This window comes from Cricetulus griseus, chromosome 9 (assembly GCF_003668045.3).
Source record: "Cricetulus griseus strain 17A/GY chromosome 9, alternate assembly CriGri-PICRH-1.0, whole genome shotgun sequence".
Lineage (NCBI taxonomy): Eukaryota > Metazoa > Chordata > Mammalia > Rodentia > Cricetidae > Cricetulus > Cricetulus griseus.
Window position 1 is genome coordinate 20,360,332 of NC_048602.1, and position 27,419 is coordinate 20,387,750.

The 27,419-nt window shown below is 39.5% G+C and overlaps 1 protein-coding gene across 1 annotated transcript in view; it reads right to left on the minus strand.

Annotated features, from left to right (window-relative positions):
- Positions 1-374: 374 nt before the first annotated feature.
- The window catches only part of LOC113838144 (zinc finger protein 260-like), a 79,383-nt gene continuing 52,338 nt past the window's right edge, over positions 375-27,419 (minus strand). The window contains exons 1-4 of the mRNA XM_035449523.1: positions 14,055-15,492; positions 8,338-8,462; positions 3,170-3,296; positions 375-2,322 (exon numbers count right to left, since the gene is read on the minus strand). Coding sequence (XP_035305414.1) covers positions 503-2,322; positions 3,170-3,296; positions 8,338-8,367 — 1,977 coding nt within the window. The 5' untranslated portion in view covers positions 8,368-8,462; positions 14,055-15,492 and the 3' untranslated portion in view covers positions 375-502. Of the gene's footprint in view, positions 2,323-3,169; positions 3,297-8,337; positions 8,463-14,054 lie in introns of the transcript that reaches the window.

Genomic DNA, 27,419 nt, shown 5'->3' on the forward strand with positions numbered 1-27,419 from the left:
ATCTGGGATGCTGTCAGTTTCAGGGATTTCTTGAAGCTTTTTTGAGTGGTGTATTTCCTGTTTTAACCAGCTTCTCTGCAGAATGGATCATTTTAGTCTCTAGGAAACTGTTACACAACAGCAGAGGTTTCAGACTTCTCCATTTTGTCTTCATTATGAAGTAGTTGAGGTTGAACAAAGAAAATGTTTTAATGAAATTTTTTCTGCATTATCACATGTTCAGAATTTTCCCCAGGATAAAGTCTTGATGTCTTCAAAGATTTGAACACTAGTTAAAGAGTTGCACAAGTTTCTCATGTTCATAATGATTCTGTATTATGGAGCCTTGAGGGTTGCTAAGGAGAGAACTTGAATAAAGTACATGCCATATTATATTAAATGGTAACTTTTCTACCTAGTATGTATTTTTCTGAGGTTTTCTTAACCTCAGAGGCAGGTAAACATTGTTCTTCATACATCACTTTTCTAAGGTTTCTCTCCTGTATGAATTCTTTGATGTGATCTAAGGGTGAATAAAGGATGTGTCAAATTGACTACATTTCTGAAGGTTCTCTCCTGTGTGCGTTCTCTGATGAGTTTTAAGAGTGTCTTTCTTGGTAAACGACTTGTCACATTCACTACATTGGTAAGGTTTCTCTCCTGTGTGAATTCTCTGATGAGTTGTAAGATGGCTTTTCTGGGTAAAGGAGTTCTCACATTCACTGCATTTGTAAGGTTTCTCTCCCGTGTGAATTCTCTGATGAATTCTAAGATATGAGAGAGTCATAAAGTATTTGTCACACTCATTACATTTGTAAGGTTTCTCTCCTGTATGAATTCTCTGATGAGTTCTAAGATGGCCTTTCTGGGTAAAGTATTTGTCACAGGTAGTACATTTATAAGGTTTCTCTCCTGTATGATATTTTTGATGTTTTCTAAGATCTGAGCCACGAGTAAAATATTTGTCACATTCACTACACTGGACAAGTTTCTCTCCTGTATGAATTCTTTGATGCATTCTAAGAGACGAGGCACTCTTAAAAGTTTTGTCACATTCACCACATTTGTAAGGTTTTCCTCCTTTATGAAGTCCCTGATGAGTTATAAGATGGCTTTTCTGGGTAAGGGACTTGTCATATTCATTACATTTGTAAGGTTTCTCTCTTGTATGAATTCTCTGATGAATTATAAGACAGCCTTTCTGGGTAAAGGATTTGTCGCATTCAGTACATTTGTAAGATTTCTTTCCTGCATGAATTCTCTGATGAGTTTTAAGATTGCCTTTCAGTGTAAAGGATTTGTTACATTCACTACATTTGTAAGGTTTCTCACCTGTATGAAATTTCTGATGAGTTATAAAATCACTTTTCCGAGTAAATGATTTGCCACATTCACTACATTTGAAAGGTTTCTCCCCTGTGTGGATTTGCTGATGTAGTCTAAGAGATGAGGGCCTCCTAAAGGCTTTGTCACACTCCCTACATTTGTAAGGTTTCTTTCCTCTATGAATTCCCTGATGAATTATAAGGCTACCTTTCCGGGTAAAGGATTTGTCACACTCCCTACATTTGTAAGGCTTCTCTCCTGTATGAATGCTTTGATGCTTTGTAAGATAGTCTTTCCTGGAAAAGCATTTCTCACACTCACTGCATTTGTAAGGTTTCTCTCCTGTATGAATTCTCTGATGAGATGTAAGATTGCATTTCTTGATAAAGGATTTATCACATTCACTGCATTTGTAAGGTTTCTCACCTGTATGAATTCTCCAATGAATTATAAGAGTGCTTTTCAGGGTAAAGGATTTGTCACATATACGACATTTGTAAGGTTTCTCACCTGTACGAAATTGATGATGTTTTCTGTGATCAGAGCCACCAGTAAAGGATTTGTCACATTCCTTATATTTGAAAGGTTTTTTTCCGTTATGAATTCTTTGATGAGTTCTAAGATTGTCTTTCTGGGTCATGATTTTATGCTTAGAGTTAAAAGATTGATCATACTCTGTATGTTTGTATTCTTTTCTTCCTGTGTGGAGTCTTTGATCTTGGCTAATGATGGGATACAAATTTAAAGAGTTTACACAGTCCTTATATTTGAAAGGTTCTTCTCCAATATTCCTTCTTTTATGTCTGTTTATGTTTACTGTTTCAAGACAGGTTTGTCTGTCATTACTGTACTTGTTGTAGTTTTCTGCAGTAGCATAAGGTGGTCTACATTGGGAGGATTCAAGAATCATTTTGTCTAGCTCACTAAATTCATAAGACTTCTCTTGGATATTCCCATGCTCATGCTTTGTGCCTTGATCCAGGATCTTTTCATACTGACCACATAGGCGATGGGTCTCTGGAAAATTAGTGCAATTAGGGATAATAGGGATTAATGCTTGAGTAATAAATTCAATAACTGATGTTTTCTTAAGTTTTCTAAGACAGGTAAACTAGCAATTCTCTGGGACAAAGCTGTCAACAGAGTCCTTTTATGTTTCACAATCATTAAATGCATGCTCTTAAGTGCCTCAATCTAATAACACCAAAGTATAGGGATCAATAATAACCTTCCCATTCTTATCTAAACACTGTACCTTGTAGAAGGAAGGAAAAAACGGGTGATAGAGCTGTACAGTCTACCTCTGTGTCAAAAATATAAAGAAGAGAATATATATATATATATATATATATATATATATATATATATAGAGAGAGAGAGAGAGAGAGAGAGAGAAAGAGAGCCAGGCTGACCTGAACTTCACCCTATATTTTTGCTTGAGCCACCAAAATGCAAAAACTTAAATCATTCTCTGCCAATACTAGATATAATGACCACAACCAACAGTTTGTCTTTAATTTCAAAAATCAGAAATATCTTAATAGTTTAACACAATATTAAAACCAAAATATTCTAATTATTAAGTGCATTACAATATATTTCCTTGCTCTGAATATTTAATTTTTTGAACTTTGAAATTTTCATTAAACACTAGATAGGAGTGCTGTAGAGATTCCAGAGATTATAGCAATGTTTACTCTTCCAGAGAACACAGAAAAATATAAAAGAATGCATTGTGAAAAAAGGTTGGTTGGGAAGCAGAATTTCATTTTTCCCAGGATTCCCTATCCAGTTCAGAGTTTATATATACACAAAGTAGGTAAACATGAAGGACAAATCAAAAAATCAACAAGAGCATTCTTACCAACAAACACCAGATTGCTATAATTTTCTAACATCACATCAATGTACAATGTACGCTGAGCATGGTCTAGACACTCCCATTCCTCCCTTGACAGGTCCACGGCTACATGTCTGAATGTTAACCGACCCTGTAATAGAAAATCATGAATTTACCATTTAAGGCGAACGAAATGCTTACCTTACTTAATAGAGAAATAAAGAATATGATACTATTGTAATATTGATTAGACATGACTAAAAGTTTTTCAGGATTTCTATAGAAATAGGTTAGAAGTCAAATAGTATTGCTCTTCCATAGATAATGGATAGGATAACATACTGCATTGCTTATATTCATATGGTCTCTCTTTTTCATTAATTTTCATGTATTTTCTAAGACCTGAACAGCAGATAGAGGAATTGCCACAATAATTACATTTGAAATTGTGGTCTCCAGTTTAGATTCAGTAATGTCTAAGTCCTTTAAAATACAGTTTGATTTCCAGCAGCCTCATGGCACTACACAACAAATTTTGACACTAGTTCTATGATAGCCAATGTGCTCTTCTGAACCTCACAGGCAGGAGGCATATAACACACACACACACACACACACACACACACACACACACACACACACATCTGACATATAAAAAACTAACTAAATTTTAATTTTAACAAAAAATACTTTCTAAAATAGTCATAGACTTTATTGTATTTTTCTTTTTGTCTATGAAAAGAAGATGAAATAGTAGTCTCATAATCAGAAAAGTTTTGGAGAATATAACATACACATTTGAGGTCCAGATTCAGTAGTGTAGCTTGATGAAGTATACATTAATATTACACAGGATCCCAGTGTCATGTCTCAGGTAGTAAAGTTATGATGAGCAAAACCATGCTTGAAAATTCTACAGACTACAACAGTCGAACTTGTTCAAATATGAATACTAGATCACTTCTGTCTGCAGCTGTGTCTCACCTACTCTATTCTAAATTGCTCAGTTCTGATCAAGAGACATAGGTACAATGCTAGACCCTTTCTAGAACAAAGAGGTGGAATATGGAATGCAGAATTTGTACATAAATTAAAAGATATTTTTTCTTTAAAGTGTAAGAAGTATAACCTCACTGCATATATCCAATATGCCTAATAATAGAATCAAATACATGGTGGAGTAATTTTATGAGAATATTTTGACAATCATGAAATAAATTTAAAAAATAAAATTAGAGAGCATCAACAATATTTAAATTTTTGTGAAAGTCAACACAAGCAATACTGATTGATAATAACAATTTCATGAAATCTATTTGATGTTTCACTACAAAATAATTAGAAATATGTGTGTAAATAAATGGTATATGTGACAATGCATTCAGATAAATTACAAACATTGCTGTCAAAGCAAATTTCATTATTGTTCTTGCAATGACTCAATTGAAAATTTGAAACTTCTAATATCAACTTTATTTCTTCAATATTTGAGCTTAGTTATGTAACAGGATTTTAGGCTGCATAGGTATCATTTATGATTATTCCTTCATTTTTCAAAAGTGAGAATATAATGGTACTGTCTTACACAAGTGTGTGCCAGAAATGTAAACCTGGTTGCTGAAGAAATGGCTCTGAGGTAAAAGGAACTTGCTATTCCTGTAGAGAAACCTAATTTAATTCTCTCTATACATACAGCAGCTCACTACAGTGCCTGACTTCAGTGACAAGGGTTTGCTGCCATCCTCCAGTATCAAGGGGGCATGTATCATGCACTGAACATAAAAATATGCAAATGAACACTCATGTACCTTAATAAAATATTATTGTGAAGAAAGAAATAGAAACATCACCACCACGCGGTGGTGCGCCCCTTTAGTCCCAGCACTCTGAAGGCAGAGGCAGGCAGATCTCTCAGAGTTTGAGACCAGCCTGGTCTCCAGGAGCTAGTTCCAGGTCAGGCTCCAAAGCCACAGAGAAACCATGTCTCGAAAAACCAAAGGGGGGAGGGTAAGAAAGAAAGAAACATCACCATACTTTTCGGAAATTTTCCCTATGCAATACAAAGCTTCAGGGAGAAGAGAAATACAGGAGAGGGAGCCTCATTCTCCACCAGAAAAGAGAGAAAATTCATTAAGGATATTTGTTTATGCTTGAAAATTGATGGCCTACACACAGCATCAAGTCAATACTCTCTAGGAAATTCTTACGTTCTACATAATGTAGTACAAATGTGAAGAGAGCACTGCCTATGCAATACTGAAAAAGAAAACAATAGAAAAAGGGAAAATAACCATCTACCGAGAACTTACCACTGAGCATTGTATAGAACTTTTCCTGAGACAAACAGATTGCAGGTGTCAACACACCCATCGTTAATGTTTGACATAAAATGGCAAAAGAGAAAGGAGAACAATGCAAAATGCTCATCTGCTCACAGACACATCAATGTTATGGCAAAAGCAAGCCAAACATGCTGAAATATTTATTCTTAAGTTTCAACAGTGAGTCTCTTCTAATACTGCTTTCCTATGAATTGCTCAGTGATATCAGTGAAAAGGTCCATCCATTTGCTGTGTCCACATTCATTAGCCTGTTTCTGAAAACCTGACCATTCCAGAAATGCAATTGATGTGGCATATGACATCTTCCTTCCTCAGTAAAATAAGAAAATACAAGTAAATCCTATGAAAAAAATAGCCACCGATATATTTCTTGCAGCACCCTTTGTAATAGATTCTCTTTCACAACTCCAAGTCTTAAGTCAATGAAAATTCATCAATGAAAAACATTTGATATGTTACTACATATCAAAAACTTTAGAAGTCCTTGCTTCTAAAATTTTTGTTGAGGGTTGAAAAAAAAGGAACTACAAAAAAGCAAAGGAACTAAAATCTGAGGGAAAGAAGAATGGACACTAACACACAATTGCCCCTCTGCATGTTTCTTTATTCTTCTCTTTCTTTCTCTCTTTTCCTCTCTGTTTTCTGTTTCTGTCCAGTTCTTGGGGGTACAGGTATATACACCCTTGCAACAGTAATTCATTTTGCAATACAATGTGAGACTTGGGTTTCTCAGAGTCAGCAAGGCAGATAACATTTACACAGAGCAGTAAACTATAACTGCTAAGAGAAACTTTCAGCATCAATTGCTTAGGGCTGTAGGTCAAAGAGAGGGTCTAAGTTTCATTTGCAAAAGAAATAAAACCTGGCACCTTCCCATGCTCTGGCCTCAGTGGCAGCACATGTCTTCAGGAAAATTTAATTTTCCCTGAGGATGAACAAGTTGGCTGATTACCTTTGTCATTATCTTCTAAGAGGAAACAGATGGGAACAGTAAATCTCTGAGCTAAAGCCAGCCCAGATTCTACCCATTAGGAGCACTGAAAACAGACACTTGGAACAGAAGTTGGCTTCCTTTCTAGGTGTTTATTCTTGTGAAAGGAATCAGCTATCATCAAATTCCTCTTTCATTTTCCACCTAAGAACACTGACTCAGAATCACCTGGAAGTGCCCAGTGGAAGAGTTCTGGATTTGATTTTACTCCTGGATAAACGACAGCTGTAAAGTTTTAAGAAAAAGTTCCACAGTTCAGCTAGGAAAAATGAGGTGGATTCTTTATCTATGAAGCAGTTAATGACTTTGATCCTCAAATCACTGTTGATGTTTTCTGGGAAGACAAGGAATGGCTTTGTGAATGACTACATAATGTAAGGTGCTAGTCATTCTTTATAGTAACTATTGCCTAAAATAACACTCCTTAGATCCTTAGACACCATGGATGATTTCTTTTTTTTTTCTTTTTTCTTTTCTTTTCTTTTTTTTAGTTTTTTGAGAGAGTTTTTCTGTGTAGTTTTGGAGCCTATCCTGGCACTCACTCTGTAGACCAGGCTGGCCTCGAACTCACAGAGATCCACCTGCCTCTGCCTCCCAAGTGCTGGGATTAAAGGCGTGCGCCACCAATGCCTGGCTGATTTCTTTTTCTTAAGAGGGGGGAAAGGAAAAGAAAGCCTGAAACATCAACAATAATCAGAAGTTCACAGCAAATGAAACACCTCTGTGTTCTTTAAATACATAATTCTGAGAGGCAGCTATATTCCCACAATATCACCAATGCAGATTTTTGCTTCAATTAAATTAAATGAAATTTACTTGAGAGATGTTGAAGAACCAGATGATGATGATCAATTGATAACTGACCTAATTTTTAAAAAGTTACATTTCATTTATTTTTGCATTTGTATATGCGTATGGGCAAATGTGCCACAACACCTTACTTAATAAGCCAGCTCTGACCTTAATTAAAAAAAAATTAAAAAGATGTAAAAAAAAATCTTGAATTAATAAAATAAGAAGTTTGAGACTGTTTTAGTGTAGGGTTAGTTTATGTTATCACTTCTCCTAGGTAAACCTAGGGTATGACTATTGTTTTTAATCCATCTAGGCAGTTATGAACCAACAATCTTGGGCATGTAGTAATCCTACGTCCTTGGATATGTCCCATATCTTAGATGGGATGCTTTTGCCTGGGCCTGAAACACTGACCAAATGCCAGTCAATAAGGATAATTACAGGAAGGCAGATCTCTGCAATTACAACAGAGAGGGGAAAAAGAACCTGATAGTGGGAAACAGGTCTCACATAGCTAAGGGATGTAATCAGTAAACTAGGACCTGTTAATGGAGAACAGGTTTTACACATAGCTAGGGAGTGTAATCAGTAAACTCCAAATGCATGAGGGAATTTATCCCCAGTGAATGATCAGATAGTGCTAAAATATGGGAAGTTAATCCCAAGTTTGTTGTAGAAAGGAATAAGTTACAGGAGAATCTACGGCAAGAAACAGTTAATTCAGTCACAAGATTATAATGCCAAATACAACTTTTGTATTGGCTTATCCATCAGAAGAATTAAGAATTCTTCTGAATTGCCTCATGATATTATAGCCGTATAATCAGTGTGATTTTGCAGCTTTTTGCAACCACAGTAGAAAACTGAATGAACACATAACGGGTAAAGTGTCTCCTATGTAGGTGAAAGATTTAAAAACTTAAACTGGAGTATCAGAGAAGGAAAAAAGGACAAATAATGGAAAATAAACATTTTCCATAACATTGCCAGAAGTAGAGAATTGATGCCTTGAATGACTTCAATAATAAAAACAGTATTAAAAGAAATCTACAAATGATTCTTACCTGGGGAGCATCTACCATAGAAGAATTCATTCTTCTTATTGCTCTTTCTTATCTGCGTCTCTTTGTCAGGAAAAAAGACTGGAATCCTTGTTGAAATTTCTCATCAAGGTGTCGAAAATACAAAGCTAGAATTAATAGAACTCTGTTATGGATAATGCCAAGCCATACAAAAAGGCAAGAAAAAAGTGAAATAATACCAGATACCTTGTCAACATCCCTACAGTCAGGAAAGCATGGAAGAATATATTTCAAATGGAAAAAGAAAATGACTATGAACCTTATCATTTCACTCAGAAACGTTAGCTCTTAAAGTGCCTCAAGAAGGAGGGGTACATGAAGAAGCTTATAAGATGACAGAAATCATCCACTCAAGCTGCACTGTGGATCATAATTAGAGGCAAAGCTTACACAGAAAAATCAGAGAGGAATTAGCCATTCACACACAGGATTTTACACAAGGAATAAATAGAAAGCTGGAAATTAGCAGACTATGTGCAACCCACTAAACCAGCAAACCTTTTCTAACCACAAGGATATAAATTATTGCCCCCAATTTTACCCAACAGTATATTATTTTAAAATCCCCAAATGAATAAAAGCCCCGTGTTATGAAAATCCCTGCAGAAATGGAAGTATCATGAGACAAATGCCAACAGATTTTGTGGTAAACTTCTAAAGGAAACAGGAAAAAATGGAAGAGAGCTCAACACAGTAAAGGGTCCATGTGTCACATGGAGGACAACAGTACATACAGTCCAAAGAAAAAATAAACAGCATCACCAGGAAAACTATAAGCAGAGGAAGACACATGAGCTCTCCAGTCTTTCTGAATCCAGAGGCATTACAGTGAGCCTAACAAATTTGAATAAGAAAGAATTAAGGAGAAACAGGTAGGAAAGGCACAAAATTCCTTTTTAATGATGATATGATCACACACATACAGACACACACACACACACACACACACACACACACACACGCTTGCCAAACACACCACAGGAAAATCTTAAATTTGCTGAGTGCTTTGTGTGAAAAGTACAAAAATAACGCACAAAGTCACTTGTTTATTAATGATTACAATCTGAAAAGTAATTTAGAATGCCTTAAATGGCATTTGTGTTGCTTGCAAAATATCTAGAGATAATGCTAAACAATGATGAATTCACTTCTACCAATAAATTTTCCTGAGATCGCGGGGCCATTCCGGCCCCCACAGAGTGCAGAGAGTGCACAGGTGAGCTGCGTCAGCCCCTGCTTGGGCCCAACTTCCGCCTGCTCACCCTGGCAAATCCCGCCCTGGGATCTGCAGGTAGACTGAATCGTTCCCTGAGGACCCTGGGATTCTGACTCTGCTGAGTTCGCTGGGCTATTCTGGCCCCCACAGAGTGCAAAGAGTGCAGAGGGGAGCTGCTTCAGGACCTGCCTTGGACCCAACTTCCATCTGCCCACCCTGGCAAACCCTGCCCAGGGATCTTCGATAGGACGACTCGACCCCTGGGGACCAAGCAACCCAGAGTCTGCTGATATCTCTGCGCCAGTGCTGCTCTCACCCACCTGGAGAGTGAGTGCCTCAGACCTGCCTGCACCCAACTTGAAACCCATCAGAGTATCAAAGTCAATTGCACACACCTGAAGAGAACACCGGACCCACACACACCAGGAAAGGAAGTGACCCCAATGTACCCACTGGAACAAGAGATGGGAAGACAATATAAGAACACATCCAACAACAGGAAAACCAATATGACACCACCAGAGTCTAGGGACTCTACACCAGCAAGACATGAACATCCCAACACAGAAGAAGCAGAAGAGAGCAACCTTAAAAACAACTTCTTGCAGATGATAGAGAACATAAGAGAGGAAATCAGAAAATCCTTCAGAGAAATGGAAGAAAAGACAAAAGATGCAAGAAATCAAGGAAAGCCAAAAAAAAAAAAAAAAAAAAAAAAGCCAAGAAAATACAATTAAACAGCTGAAGAAAACAGTTCAGGACCTGAAAACTGAATTAGCGCCAATAAAGAAAACACAAACTGAGGGAATGCTGGAAGTGGAAAAGCTGAGTAAACAATCAGGAACCACAGATGCAAGCAAAACCAACAGAATACAAGAGATGGAAGACAGAATCTCAGATGCTGAAGATAAACTAGAGGAAATAAATTCATCAAGCAAAGAAAATCTGAAGTCCAACAAATCTTTAACACAAACTATCCAATAAATTTGAGACACCGTGAAAAGACCAAACCTAAGGATAATAGGTATAGAAGAAGGTGAAGAAACCCAACTCAAAGGTGCAGAAAACATATTCAACAAAATCATAGAAGAAAACTTTCCCAACCTAAAGAAAGACATGCCAATGAAAGTACAAGAAGCCTATAGAATGCCAAATAGAGTGGCCCACAAAAGAAAGTCTCCTTGCCACATAATAATGAAAACACCAAACGTACAGAATAAAGAAAGAATATTAAGAGCAGCAAGGGAAAAAGGCCAAGTAACATATAAAGGCAAACCTATCAGAATTACACCAGACTTCTCCATGGAAACTCTGAAAGCTAGAAGGACCTGGATAGATATTCTACCAACTCTGAGAGAACATGGATGCCAGCCCAGACTACTATACCCAGCAAAGTTTTCAATTACTATAAATGGAGAAAACGAGATATTACACCACAAAGCCAGATTTAAACCATATGTAACCACTAATCCACCCCTACAGAAAGTACTGGAAGGAAAACTCCAACCTAAGGAAATTAACTACACTCACATAAACATAGGCAATAGATAATCCCACTGTACAAAAACACAAAATAAAAGGCAGGGTAAATCCACATACAATACCAGTACCAACAACAAACCAAAAACAAACAAGAAAAAACATTCAATGGATCTTAATTTCCCTTAATATCAATGGTGTTAACTCACCTATAAAAGACACCGGTTGACAGAATGGATACAAAGACAGAATCCATCCTTTTGCTCCATACAAGAAACACACCTCACCTTCAAAGACAGACATTAACTTAAGAGTTAAGGGTTGGGAAAATATTTTACAATCAAAAGACCCTAATAAGCAAGTTGGTGGAGCTATACTAATATCTAACCAATTAGACTTCAAACTAAAATTAATCAAAAGAGATGAAGAAGGTCACTTCATATTCATGACAGGAAAAATCCATCAAGATGAAGTCTCAATTCTGAACATCTATGAACCAAATACAAAGGCACCCACATTCTAAAAGAAACATTACTAAAACTCAAATCACACATTAAACCCCACAGACTTAGAATGGGAGACTTCAACACTGCAATCTTACCACTGGACAGGACTACCAGACAGAAACTTAACAAAGAAACAAAGGAACTAATAGAAGTTATGACCTAATTGGGTTTAATAGACATCTATAGAACATTCCATCCAAACACAAAAGAATGTAACTTCTTCTCAGTGCCACATGGAACCTTTTCTAAAATCAACCACATATTCAGAAATAAAGCAAACCTCACCAGACAAAAAAGATGGAATAACCCCGTTTTTTATCACACTAACATGGCTTAAAATTAGAATTTAACAGCAACACAAATTACAGAAACCCCACAAATTCATGGGAATTGAACAATGGGTCAACTATATTACTCCTGGATAAAGGATGAAATACAGAAAGAAATCAAAGACTTCCTAGAATTCAATGAAACTGAAGGCACAACATACCCAAACCTATGGGACACTTTGAAAGCAGTGCTAAGAGTAAAGTTCATAGCACTAAGTGCCCACATGAAGAAACTGGAGAATAGTCTCAGTAGAGACTTAAAAGAACACCTTAAAGCTCTAGAACAGAAAGAAGCAAACTCACCCCAGGAGAGTAGATGCCATGAAATAATCAAATTGAGAGTTGAAATCAATAAAGTAGAAACAAAGAAAACAATACAAAGAATCAATGAAACAAAGAGTTGGTTCTTTGAGAAAAAGCAACAAGATAGACAAACCTTTATCCAAAGTAACCTAAAGGCAGACAGAGCATGTAAATGAACAAAAATATGTACTTTCTATAAAAGTATTTACTTCAAACATGAAGATACAATGTGCTAAGAGTGAAGCAAAGTTTTTCTTTAAAGATTTTCTGTGAAGAGGGTTGGTCATAACAATGGTAGGGCACAGGAAATGCTGAATGTATAAATACACAAAACAAAGAACATTAACAACTGACCGGATGGTCCATTTTGAGAAAGCCATGTGATCAGCAAGAATGCATTACACAAAACAGTTTCCAAATATAAAAAGCAATAATGACAGAATTGTAGGAACCAAAAAGATAGTGCTGCAGGGAAACTTCAATTACCGCAACTGAGAAAGATGAGCATGGGCAGCAAAGAAAACCGATAATGACCAGCAGGCCGGTAGTCAATCACCCACAAAGCACAGAAGATGCACAGTATTCTCAAACTTCCATCAGCATGTTCCAGTGTGGCCATGTCTTAAACATGGAACACCTCTTCAAAACTAGTAAAGATCAATGTTTATAAAGTTCTTCCCTAAGAACTCTGAATGTTGACATCAACAACAGCTGGAAGAGAAGAACGCAAAAAAGATATATGAATACTGACCATTGATAGCATGTTCTCAGTCAAACATGTGAAGGAATATAAAAGGGTGCTTATGTTCTGTCAAGAATCTATGTAGTTTGTACCGAGAACTTACAGGCATTCTTTTACATGTATAAGTGGAGAAAATCTTCCTAAGATTTTCCTAAAATTGAGAAACCACAGAATTCAAATACTATGAGAGAAGGATCAAACCCAGAGGGTAATTTCAAAATACACAAAAAATTAGAGCAATGTGAATCATGAAGTGTTGAAAGCACACAACAGAACATCAAAAGAAAATGTAGATGTAGTTTAATACTTGACAGAGATAATAAACAAATCTTATCTAAAAGCCTGCTGATATTTTAGAAAATAGAGAACTTACCCCTAAAAGACACTGCACCTGAGCAAACAGAATGACAAGGTGCTCAAAAATTTCTGTGTGCAGGACAAACCAAGAAGCTTCCACGGCAATAAAAAACAAAAAAACAAAAAACAAAAAAGCACCATATTAAAATAGTAGCAGTGAAACCACTTAATATCAGTATAAAAACACAACCATCAATGTGAATACAAGAAGAAGAGCAGCACGCCTATGCAAAGTCAAAGAAACATATATTTGCCTCTGAGTATTAGTACTTACATATGCAGCTGTCATACACCCACAATAGGACAATCAAGCATATTCTCAGTGGAATTCTCTAGAATCATTTCTAATGAAACAGAACGTGGCAAAACCAATTTCATGTCCCATTTCTGCTGTAACTTGAACCCTTTCAGCCCTTCCTTAATCCTCGTAACATAACTGGACCCTTTGCTACTGTCTCCTCCTCTTTTCCATCCAGGATTCCGTTCTGATTCACAGGTGAGCAGGACTGACTGACAGTGTGTGACGTGTATATGAGAAGGTCCTCAGAAAGCCCCTGGGACTCTTCATGGAACAAAAATAAAAGATTCTAACACCTATCAAAAGGATAAACGTGAAGGAAAGAGAAAATATGAAGGAAAATGTTTTCTTTCTCTAAGGATTTCACTTTACTCTGTGAGATGTGACACTCGTTCACACACAGCTCGCACACATGCAGAGTAACAGGCACTCTGAGGAGGAGCTAGGGAAACAGCAAAACGATTCTCACCCTCAGAATCCAGACTGCTGCAGTTCTTCAACAGGGGAACTGTACAAAAAGCCCTGGGAGCAGGGTTGAGGCCTTCCCACTCCTCCTACAAGAAATTCACAGTCAACATTGAATGTCAACAAACCATGAAATAAAATACAACAGTTTTTATTATGCATGAGCGGAGTGCTTTTCTTCAACAAATGGGACATTTTTCTGATACACGTGAGTGATCATATGCATTCAAAAGATGCTCTCTAATTTTGTTTTCATGTAAAGTGAGTTTGTTAACTTTCAATTAGTGAGGCAAGATATACTCTAATAGCATCCATGTTGAGCTTGCCTGGACCTAAGATGTAACGTAAGAACACAGCATATGAAGACACATTCCCGAATGCTGTGTTTACATCCTAGGCTGCATACATATCAGTTTGAAAACTAATGGGGAGTAAAGGTTTGTTTAATGTTTAAAACCATATATGTGGTAGTCCATAAAACATATTTTGTTTCACCATACCTGCGCTTGTTCCTTACATAATTGTATCTACAAAGCTGTCTGAGAATGCCTAGCATTGAGGCCAAAGGCCACTCTGTTGAGGAGGCAAGTGGTAAAACGGCGGAGTTAGAAAGCATGGATGAATTTAAATTCCAGGAGCTTTGGAACTGCCACCAGACCAAAGGGAACCCTGTTGGCAATCAACTGACAATGCGAGTACTCTACAAGGTTATTCTAAGAATTATTTTATGACTGATAGTGCGGTAACCGTAAAATAAGTGGAAAAACAATACGGTAAAACACAGTTCTTGAGATCTCAAAGTTAACGACATCGGAAAGACATCGACAGAACACTGAGAGCTGTGTCTGAGGATAAAGCGGTGGAAACTGGGCAGCTCTGGCTGCGCCCCTGGCCGCTAAGAGAACTCGCCATGGGCAACAGGTCTAGGGGGAGAGGTCCCTGGGGAGGAGGGCGAGCAAAAGAGCAAAGGCCGTCTCGGATGGGGACGGGAGAGACGGAGACCCCAGACAGAGAGCGGTCAGAGAGCAAACCAGGAGCCAGAGAGACCGGGACAGACGGACACTTTTAAGGGGTGCGCCCGGCGCCCGGGGCAGCACCCAGCTCGTGGGGTGGAAACGAGCGCACCTGGCCGCAGGGGACGAGCTGAGCCGCCGCCTCCTCCACCCCACGGGCAGCCGGCGGGAGCTGACGGGGTCCTTGTGAGCAGCTCGGGAGCACAGCCCGCTCCTCCCTCCCTCCCGGGTCCCAGCCCCGCAGCTCCTCTGACCTGGGAGCTTCCAGGGCCGCCGGGCTGCGGTTCCCGCCACTGCGCTGCTGACTGCTGACTTTCCCAGGCCGCCCCGCGAGCGCGGACACCGCGGATCCCGAGGGCTCAGGTCCCCGCGGACCCGCCGCGTCCTCCGCACCCGGCTCTGCAGCGCGCGGGTCCCACCGTGCAGGACCCCGGGTCCCCGGCCACAAATCTCTTACCCGGCTCCGGACAGCGCGGCCTCCCGGGTCCAACCGCGAATGGAGGGATTTCCGGTCACTTCAGCCCGGTTCCTGGAGCCGCTCCTCCCGGCCCCTCCCACGACACTTAGCTTCAGGTTAAGTGATTCCACTAAACCCGCCTATCTCGGGCTCCGTTTCCTAAGCAGTTTCCCAATTCTCTCTCTTGACACAGATTCCTGTCACCTAAAGCCCGCTCATCAAGCTGTGTCCCTGCCCCACTGACCCGTCCCCTCCCCTGCGTCTCCGGTTGCCTTGCTCACCTTGCTCACAGCTCAGCCCTCAGGCCGCCCTGGACCCGCTCTGCACAGACCAGAGCTGCAGCCAGGAGGACGCTGCACCAGGTGTCTGACCCCGCAGTGAGCGCTGAGACCTCCAGAGATAAGCTCTCCTGCCTCAATTATCTTGGAGTAGCAGACTCCTGGGTTAAAAACTCACCGCAAAAGACAACAAGCACCCTAGCTTCTTATGTGCAAGCCCCCTTCCCAACACTATTTAAACACAAAGATAAAAAGCATTTGGCTCAGATCATAAGCAATACCTGTAAACCCCCCCCCCCACACACACACACAAGGAGAGCAATGTAAAGGCTAACCGATACACAGAACTCAGCAACATGAGTCATGTTCCAGGCTCGAAGCATGTAAAGCATGTGAATCAAGCAGGAGAGGAACAAAATGATTCACGGGCCAGAAGTGACCAGCTAATGCCTGTGGATAGCTCAGGGTAGAGGAGCTGGATAGCTCAGTCAAACAAAATAATTAATGCTCCACATAGGTAAAAGGTTAACGTGAAATTTCAACAACACGTTCTATATGAAATATTCTAAATTCTAGACACAGCACTCACTCTGGAGAGCTATCCTGCGAGCTGGATAATCATTTCCACCACTGTGCAAATGAAGTGACACTAAAAGGCCATCTTTATCCTTCCCTCACATACCTGCACCATTGCCAGTCAAATATCCGGAATTAACACTAGTAGCAGTATTGACCTGGGAAAAGACATCACAGGAACTCAGGACTTTGAAAGGAAATAGGTGTCTCAGTATGTGAGTGCGGAATTCCTCATGCACTGTGCCATTTTAACACAGTGGTGACATTGTGGTTTTAATAATAGAAACAATTTTGTCTCCTAGAAAGCATGCTAGAAGTACTCTTATATAAAACACAGAAAATTCACTTTGAAAGACGAGCCCTGTCCACAATCAGTCTAGGAAGGGGTGAGGCTCACAGGGCCCCACCCTTTACCTCTCAACTGTGATCATAGATAGATTTTTAGAAGAAGGGGAATCACTGTCGTTAGTTGTGTCTCCTCTGTGGGACCCTCCAACACATAACTCCAAACCCACAGTCTCACAGATGGCATTGGTTAATGTTTTTGGGTCAAAAACAAAATGAATAGAGAAAGAGAAAGAGAGATTACTTGGAACTATGGAACATAATTGTAGGGAGTTGGGGATAAGAATATGTCTTACAAGAAGTGTTCCAGAGGTGTGGGACTGTTTCTGGCCCACCTTCCAGTGCACTTCTCGGAAACTCCTGAGATCTGGGGACTGAGTGCTGGGGAACCCATCCAGGCAGTCCAACCAGAGACTGCCAGTGTCCTGGTCCAAACTCCATCCACTGGAGGAGTAGGTGTGGCCTGTTTCTGGCCTGACTTCTGGTGCCCTGCTCTGATCTTCCTGAGCCCTGCAAACAGGGGAATCAGTCGCAGCAGAACAGCCCATCCAGGGTCTGCCAACATGCTGGTACTTGGCCTATCCATGGGAAGAAGAGAGCCATTGGAGTATCCCCTTGCACCCACTGGAAGGGAACCTTGGACCTGTACCATACCTCTTCACTATTGCACTTGATGTTCTAGCTAGAGCAATAAGCAAACTAAAGGAGATCAAGGGGATACAAATTTGAAAAGAAGAAGTCATACTTTCACTATTTGCAAATGATGTGAAATTTTCCATAAGTGACTGGAAAAATCTACCAGGGAACTCCTACAGCTGATAAACACCTTCAGCAAAGTGGCAGGATACAAGATTAACTGAAAAAATCAGTAGACCTACTAAACGCAGACGAGAAATGGGATGAGAAAGAAATCAGAGAAACATCACCCTTTACAATAGCCACAAACAACATAAAATACCTTGGGGTAACACTAAACAAACAAGTGAAGAACCTGTATAACAAGAACTTTGAGTCTTTAAAGAAAGAAATCAAATACAATACAAGAAAATGGAAAGACCTCCCATGCTCTTGGATAGGTAGGATCAACATACTAAAAATGGCAATCTTGCCAAAAGCAATCTACAGATTCAGTGCAATCCCTGATTGCATCAAAATTCCAGCACAATTCTTCACAGACCTTGAAAGAACAATTCTCAACTTTATATGGAGAAACAAAAGAATCAGGATAGCCAAACAACCCTGTGCAATAAAGGAACTTCTGGAAGCATCACCATCCCTGACTTCCATCCCAAGCTCTATTAAAGACCTATAATCCTGAAAACAGCTTGGTATTGGCACAAAAATAGACAGGTAGACCAATGGAATCAACTTGAAACCCCTAATATGAATTCACACCTACAAACACCTGATTTTTGACAAAGAAGCTAAAACTATAATGGAAAAAAGAAAGCATCTTCAACAAATGGTGCTGGCATAACTGGATGCTGGCATGTAGAAGATTGCAGAAAGATCCATATCTATTGCCATGCACAAAACTTAAGTCCAAATGGATTAAAGACCTCAACACAACCCAACCACACTGAAATTCTTAGAAGAGAAAGTAGGTGGTACCCTTGAATTAATTGGTACGGGAGATTACTTCCAGAACATAACAGCAGTAGCACTGACACTGAGATATATAGTTAATAAATGGAACCTCCTGAAACTGAGAAGCTTCTGTAAGGCAAAGGACACACTCAACAAGACAAAATGGCAGCCCACAGACTGGGAAAAGATATTTACCAACCCCACATCTGACACAGCACTGATTTACAAAATGTACAAAGAACTCAAGAAGCTAGACACCAAAACACCAAAGAATCCAATTAAAATTAGAGTACAGAGTTAAATAGAGAATTCTCAATAGAGAAGTCTAAAATGGCTGAAAGACATATAAGGAAGTGATCAACATCCTTAGCCATCAGGGAAATGCAAATCAAAACAACTCTGAGATACCACCTTGCTCCTGTTAGAATGGCTAAAATCAAAAATGCCAATGACAGTTTATGCTTGAGAGGATGTGGAGAACGAGGAACACTCCTCCACTACTGGTAGGAGTGCCAACTTGTACAGCCACTTTGGAAATCAGTATGGTTGTTCCTCAGGAAAACGGGAATCAGCCTACCACAAGATCCAGCAATTCCACTCCTAGGCATATACCCAAAAGGTGCACATTCATGCAACAAGGACATCTCTTTGACTATGTTCATAGCAGCATTCTTTGCAATAGCCAGAACCTGGAAGCAATCTAGATGCCCCTCACCTGAAGAATGGATAAAGAAAATGTGGTACTTTTTCACAACAGAGTATTACTCATCAGGAAAAAAAACAATGGAATCTTGAAATTCCCAGGCAAATGGATGGATCTAGAAAAAATCATCCTGAGTAGGTAACCCAGTTACAAAAGACAAACATGGTATATACACTCTCATATATGCATTTTAGACATAGAGCAAAGGATTCCCAGGCTACAATCCACACAGGCAGAGAAGCAAGGATACAAGGAGGACCCTAAGAGAGAGATACATGGTCCCCTGGACAAGGAAAAAGTGACAGGATTTCCTTGTGGAATTGGGAGTGTGGGGGGAGGGGAGAGGGATTTATGAGAAAGAGAATGGAGAAGAGGGGGGGAGTGGAGGACATGAAGGAGCAGGAAGATCGAGTCAGGGGAGAATAGACGAGAGCAAAAAAAGAGATACCATAATAGAGGGAACCATTATATGTTTAAAGAGAAATCAGGAACCAGGGAAATGTACAGAGATCCACAAGGATGACCCCAACTAAAAATCTAAGCAATAGTGGAGAGGCTACCTTAAGTGCCTTCCCCTACAATGAGATTGATGACTACTTTATATGCCATCCTAGAGCCTTCATCCAGTAGCTGATGGAAGCAGAAGCAGACACCCACAGCTAAGCACTGAGTCAAATTCCTGGAATTCAGTTTTAGAGAGTGGGTAGTGATGAGCACAGGGGTCAAGACCATGCTGGGGAGACCCACAGAAACAGCTGATGTGTACATGGGGGAGTTCATAGACCCCAGACTGATAGCTGGGAAACCTGCATAGCACTCTTCCAGACCCCCTGAATGTGGATGTCAGTTTGGAGGTCTGGGCAATCTATTGAGCCTCTGGTAATGGATCAGTATTTATCCCTAGTACATGACGGCCTTTGGGAACCCAATCCACATAAAGGGATACTCTCAGCCTAGACACATGGGGGGGGGGGAGTGGCTAGGCCCTGCTCCAAATGATATGACAGATTTGAAGATTTCCCCGTGGAAGGCCTCACCCTCCCTCGGCAGTTGAAAGGGGAGGATGGGACAGTGGGTCTTTGGGGGGCAGGGGAGGAAGGGAGGGAGAGTGATCTGGGATTTATATAAAACAAGCTTGTTTCCAATTTAAATAAAAAGATCAGAAAAATAAGTGTTCCAGGTGAAATAGCAAATAATAAAAATCTTTATAATGCTGAAAATGACAACAAAAATATGTAATTTTTAAAATATGTAATTTTAGTTCCCCCTTCTTTATTAAAAAACAGAGTGGGTGAAGATAGAAGCCCGATCCCCGGTGTGCAAACATGGGAAAATGTATTGGTGACACCCACAAACTCTACGCCTGCGGTGACCCAAACCCATCCCGTACCTATTTCCCCAGGGGAAGGATCTTGGGTACAATCTTCATGCAATCGGGCTTGTCTTCTGAGGGCAGCCTAGCCGCATACAGGCAAACCCTCGTGCAGTGCTTAGCCTCGCACCCCGCTTAAGAGAGCATTTTAGTTCTTAATAGTGGCCAACCAGGCCTGGGGGGGACTGCCCTGCCTCTATGGCAGTAAAGGCTTGAATAATCATAGCTGCATCGCGCTTTTGCATAGCCCTAATCCTGCATATACACCACAGGCAGACCAGGGAGACCATAATCAAGAGGCCTGCTAACACTCCCATGCCCGCCCACTCTTTCAAATGATCCATGGCGGAGTTCAACCAGGAAGTCAGGCCGCTCGCAAGGGATAGGTCTATTCGGGTGGAATTCACATGCACGATAGCCATCCTGAGTTCTCTCATGGTGTCTTCAAACTCGGATGACCAATTCTGTAATAGAAACTGAGATATCTAGGGTGCTTTGTTTTAGTTTTAAGCCCTTCGATCGAAGCAACTCATTTAGGGCCACAAAAATTGGGTGCAAGATCGATGCACCCATATTTAGCACAGCACAAAAAATTTTCCCCCCTTTTCTCTTTATCTACGGAGAAAGGAAAACTTCATCACCGCTCTAGTGGCGGTTCGTAGATTTTCCTGCCTCTTCAAGGGCCCTTAATTTTTAACCCTCTTACCTGGGACTTACCAGTGCACTGCCCTGGCTGCAGAAGGTTCTGAGTCTCTTCAGAGGAGGAATTCCCCGTACGGGCCACCACTTGTCGCGACCGCCTCGACCAGCAAGGAAGACTCAACGCTGAGACTCTTCCTTAAGCAGGTTACTCAGGAAACTTAAACAATCTTCTGACCCCGGGGAAAGCCAGCCCACAGCTTAAAAGCACTCTTGCCAGCCAACCCCAGAACGCCACGTGGCTAAGGCGGATAGGCTCGCATTTGCTGATGCAAATTTGAATCTTAGACCAAGCCAAATAAGGAGTTGTTTATTCCAGAGAGCGCTCACCCTAGGGATGGTGGAAGGCGGAAACCGGCGCCATCTTTAAGACGCAACGCATCGCAGCTCTCCACAGTCTATGATGCCCAAAAGGAAAAAGGAACTGAAGGGAGCTTGTTTTCAACTAAGTGGGGAAGAAAACTTTGTCTTCTAAAGACTGTTTATCTTAATAAGATCAATCCGTGTGTCCAAAATCATTCCCAAGCAAGACTCAATTGCATGAAACCATTTCTGAACATCCCAGAGCTGATTGTGGATAATCTATACCATTCCTGGAATTTCTGTGTGTAAATTTGTGAGCCAAACTGCAGAATTTGCATAATGAGAGGCTTAGAGTTTGAGATATGAGAATTCTGGGCCATGATTGGATTAGAACAGCATCCCATCCTGATTATCAGGCAGGGACTCAGCTTGAATTGCAGCTACAAAATGGGATGTGGGACTTTGGAAAAGGCATTCCATACAGTGTTGGGAAACGCAGTCTTTTGTAATCATCTGTGAAGTTTTTTTTTTCCTAATAAACCATTACATTTTTATGTAGAGAAATGAATGTTACCCAGACAATTAATCATAATGATCCAACCATGGTTTCAGTGTCATTCACTGATACAGCAGAGTTTGGAGAATGTGTGTCATTTATAGAATTTTGTAGCACACTTCCATTTTGTCTTCTGCAGCCTACAAACCACTTCATTCTCTCTTCCTGTATGTGAAAGTATCGGATCTGAGGCTAAAACCTTCGAGCCCAACAATTATTGACTCTTTAACTAATTTTTAGCGCAAGAACAATGTGTTTTTTTCCCCAATGCCGTGCTGTTTTTATTGTTATATCTTTGTAGCACAACATCCCAGAGTTCTTTTATTATTCGGGTTTGTTTTTTTGTTATCCTGGGTTTTTTGTCTTCCCTTATGAAGCTGAATATTATCTGTTTATGTCCTGTGAAGGTGCCTGGCAGTAGTGGTACACACCTTTAATCCCAGGACTCTGGAAGCAGAGGCAGGCAGATCACTGAATTCAAGGCCAGCTTTGTCTACAAAGTGAGTTACAGGATAGCCAGGCTGCAAAAAGAAACAGAAGCAAAAAAAGCGCTTCTGTTGGGATTTTGACGGGGATTTAATCTGTTGTTTGATTTCAATAGGATGGTCATATTTGCTGTATTATTCCAACCAATCTATGAGCATGAGACATATTTCCATCATCTGAAATCTTCAATTTCCTTCTTATTTTCTACCAGTACATTTTATTGAAGTAGTTTTCATACAATATATTTTGATCAATTTTATAACCTCCCAAACACTCCAAAAGTCCATGAATCCCTATGCACTAAACGTGTTTTTCTCTCTCTTTAAAAAAAAAAGAAACAAGTTGGACAGTGGTGGCACATATCTCTAATCCCAACACTTGGGAGGCAGAGACAGGAAGACCCATGTGAGTTTGAGACCAGCCTTGTCTACAAGAGCTAGTTCCAGGAAAGGCTCCAAAGCTACACATGGAACCCCTGTCTCAAAAAACAAAAATAAGTAAATAAATATGAGAAAGAAAGAAAATGTTACAAAAACTCAGATGAAAATCAAAACCTGTAAACAAAAAACCAGTAAGCCAGGATTAAAGGTATGTGTCACCATTTATATTCCATTTGAAAAAATATCTTTATTGAATTTCTGTCACATCCTAAATACATCCCTTATGTGCAAGTGGTTGGGATTTTCACTAAATTGCCCCAGAAAGAGATTGGTGCCCCCTTTTATGGTACATTCTCATCACAATTCTTTGAAATCTTTGTTTGATATGTCATTGAGTTTGCTCTCACTGAGCACATGGCTGTGGCATTTTGAGTCATGCTGTGTTGATATTCCCATGTGTCTTTTATTTTACATTGGGAGAGGCATATCTGGGAGTAGGGCATATATTGGGCTGCTTTCATCCCTGTTCTTTCTTTAAGTTGGTGCTTTGTTAATGATGAAAGGGGGCCTGTTTGGGCAGGCTTGAGATCTGCTTATCTCCTCTGAGTGCATCTGTGGCCCAGTAGCTAAGTTTCAGTGCATGAGTCCTGTTTTTTGAGAATGATTCTCTGTATGGCTCTAGAATTTGAAAGTCATGAGTGATTTCAGTCTATCTGAGCAACCTGAGCTATCACTTCAGATTAAACTACAGGTTTTTTTTTTTCTGAAACCTAAAGACTATCAACTTAAACTCATAACTTTGAAGTCGGGCAGAATAGAGTGAATACTATAAAACCAGTCACCTTAGAAACATACCTTAAAATTCCCTGGGAAACACAAACCCAGTATTTCATTGGTAGAACTCCTGAAAGGCAAACTTAACTTATATGACTACTAGTACTTTTTTACCCCCATGAAGAAACTTAACAAGTCCTTGTCTGTTTAAAGGAGCTGTACATGAAGAAAGGGGACAAACTCCCTTCTTTATAGCACTCTCAAATTTGGCTCAGAGATTATTCATCCTGCTAGCCAGTAACCAATTAATCTTTTAATCATAACTGTATTGAGTCTATGTTTTTTTCTAGGAATCACAAACTCAATAACACTTAGTGTTTCTTACTACCTAGTATGGCTGGTAGCAATGAGCACTTTTGGAAATTTCAAGAGGCCTTGAAATCTTTTTTGAGGAAGTGTGTGATCTGCGGTTGTTGTTTTGTGTACATATTGGACAAAGATTTTTATATTTATTCAGATAAAATAACATCTTCTTATAAGTATGAGAACCATCCTCTTCCCGAGATGTAAACTGCTGATACTGTCATTTGAAACTTCATATCCTTGCCTTATGATGTCATATGAAGAACACAGTGCTAATTTTTTCATTCATAAGGCACTTGTGACTCAAGGCTGCATCACAGTTTTGGGGCCTCTTCCTCCTATAAGGGTAACTATTGTCAACTGAGTGTGGCAACACAGCCACTGCCAATCTTCCAATATCCATTATTTTCTCTATTCCCAACTGCATTGAAAGCTCTTGTTCCCACCCAAGGTCCTTTGTGTATACTTTGAATGTCATATGTTTACATTAAGAAGCATTTTTGGTGAGTGTATATATTTAGTCCTTGTGTGAAGAAATGGAAAGTATTTATGTCAGTTTCTTAGCTATCATTCAGTCTAAGTGTACTTTTCTAATGTGCACATAATAAATTAAGTATTTGATTATGTTTTTCTCTAGCACGAATAGCATTTCAAAATTTCCAGGAAGGTCTTGATATAGTTTGTCTGGACTCCTGTGTAGGGTGAGAGATATGCATATAATATTAATTGTCCAAACATGAATAATCATTTTCCCAGCAGCTTGTTGAAAGGGCTCTCTCTTTTCTTGGGTTCCTCTGCATTGGGTTCCTCTTCATTGTATTTGGGTTACTTTACCATCCTGCTTTCTGGTTTTCCTGGGATCTCTGTTCTGTTCAATATCCTATGAATTTCTTTATGTGTTGATGGGAATGTACTTCTGTGTATGTTCGTCTTATTGATTGTTGAATAAAGTACTGTTTGGCCAATGAGGCAGCAAGTTACACAGGACTAGGAGTCAAGGAGGATTCTGGGAAATGTAGTAAAGAAGTGATTATCCAGGCAGGAAGTGACATAGCAGGGAGACTCATATTTAAGCAAGGACAAGCAGGAAGTGGTCCCTTTCCCCTTTGATCTTCCTCCTGCTCTCTGCTCAGAGCCACCATGTGATCCCGGGGATGAGGATGCCAACAGAAGATATCTGATAAGTCTTATTAAAGATATATAGATTTATGATAATTAAGACTGAGCTAGCAGATGAGAAATCCTAGTCATTGGCCAAGCAGCATTTGTACCTAATATAAGTCTCTGTATTATTTTGTCCATCCATGTGGTGGGCAGAACTCAAGCGGGTGGTGGAAAGATTTATCATAACAGTGTGTAATACCCTACTATTTTCGTCCATGTGCCTCTTTATCATGATGTGTGGTCCGACACTGTGATACCACCAAGTTGATATTTGTAGCTCTCCCTTGTCCAAGTGACTCCGCATCTACGCTTCTAGAAAATATCACTGTTTGCCTTATGGAACTGCATCAATTCTGCTAGTTGCTGTTAGCAATATAATCATGTACAAGATTGTTTTGTGTCAACTTGATGCAATCTAGTGTTATCTTAGAGGAGGGAATATGAATTGAGAAAATGCCTCCACAAGATTTGGCTGTAGGGTATTTTTTTAATGAATTATTTTTGAGGGAGGACCCAGCCCATTATGAATCATGCCATCCCAGGATTGGTAGTTCTGGATTCTACAATAAACTACAATAAACTAGGCTGAGTAAGCTACATGGAGAAAGCCACTAAGCATTACCTCTCCATGACTTCTACTCCTGCTTCTGCCTCCAAGTTCCTGCCCTATTTGAGTTCCTGTTCTGGGCTGGAGGGATAGCTCAACCATTAAAGGCTAGGTTCACAACCAGAAACATGAGTTCCTGTTCTGACTTCCCTCAGAGATGAACAGTAATATGGAAGTGTGAGCCAAATGATCCATTTTCTCCCTGACTTGCTGTTTTTGTCATGGTGTTTCATAGCAGCAGTAGAAATCCTGACTAATACAAATTATATTTCATTTTATTCATCTGTCAGGGTGCATGAATCCATTTCTTCGTGTACTATTATTTTTAAGTTTTTTCCTTGAGTGCCTAGAAAATTTCATTATAGAAATGAATCCACCATTATTTAGTGTTAATCCTAGATGTGTCATGTACACATTTCTTGAAAGTTATTTTTTATTAATGAAACCATTTAAGACTTTAATTCTTTATCTGTGGCAAATATATATATATATATATATATATATATATATATATATATTGCTTATTTTCTATGATTTTTCTTTTCCCCCATCTGATAAACAATATTAAGTGTCAGGTGTTTTGCTAACATAGCAGAGACTTTACCCATTTCATTTTCTCTCAATTTTTTAACATGAGTACATAAATTTTCTTGAGTTTAACATCTGCAATTCTGTAAGAGAATCTATTTGTAAATGAAGCTCAAAGAAATATATGGATGTCTATTTTCTACATAGAATGGACTTGTGTTCTTTTATATTAGTGAGGAAGGAAGATCTTATGTGTCAAATAGAACGCAGTTCAGGTATGAAGTGTTTTCAGAAGCATGCTTATGAATGCATACAGGCAATACATGGACCTTTTCACTGACATCAGTGAGCAATTAATACAAAAGTAAAATTAGAATGGACTCACTGTCTTTAATTTTAATAGTATTACAGCACCAGCGATTCACAGATGTTGGGAGGAATACATTGCTGGCTCTTGATTAAGACAGATGTGTCTGTAAGGAGATGCAGATTTCAGTAGTCTAGTTTTTTGCCATTTTATTTCACACAGTGATGATGTGTCTGTTGACACATGAACTGTATTTGTCTCAGAAGGGGTTCTGTTCGATGCTCTGTATTATGTCTTCAATAAATAGATTATTATTTCCTCCTTTTGTCTTATTTTTCAGAAAGGGCATAAGCACTGCTCTCACCACCTTTGTATTGCATTATGTGGAATATATTAGGAAGAAACTTCTAGAGAGATTTGACGTGGTGCTGCACATAAACCATCACTTTTCAAATGTAAAGGAATTTCCCTGTTAGTTACATTATTCTGTTTATTCCCTTTGGAGGAAGAAGGCTGCTTCCACTCAGTGTTTTTCTCTCTCCCTGAAATTATGTATTACATATGGAGAAATTTAAAGCTGCCATGGAGATGTTTCTATTTCTTTCTTTATAACAATATTTTATTCATGGATACGAGTGCTCATTTGCATATCTTATGTACACTACATGATATATTATGCACCTGGATTCCCATGGTAGACCCCAAACCCTTCACATTTTAGCCAGGTACTATAGTGAGCTGCCATGTGATGCTACTTCATAGAGTTGACAGCCCGAACATTCAACCTTTCAATAACAGATGGGGAATTCTTTCACTGTTTTACTATGTAGGTGTTACTACTTTTGTTCTTTAAATATGCCTGATATCCTTT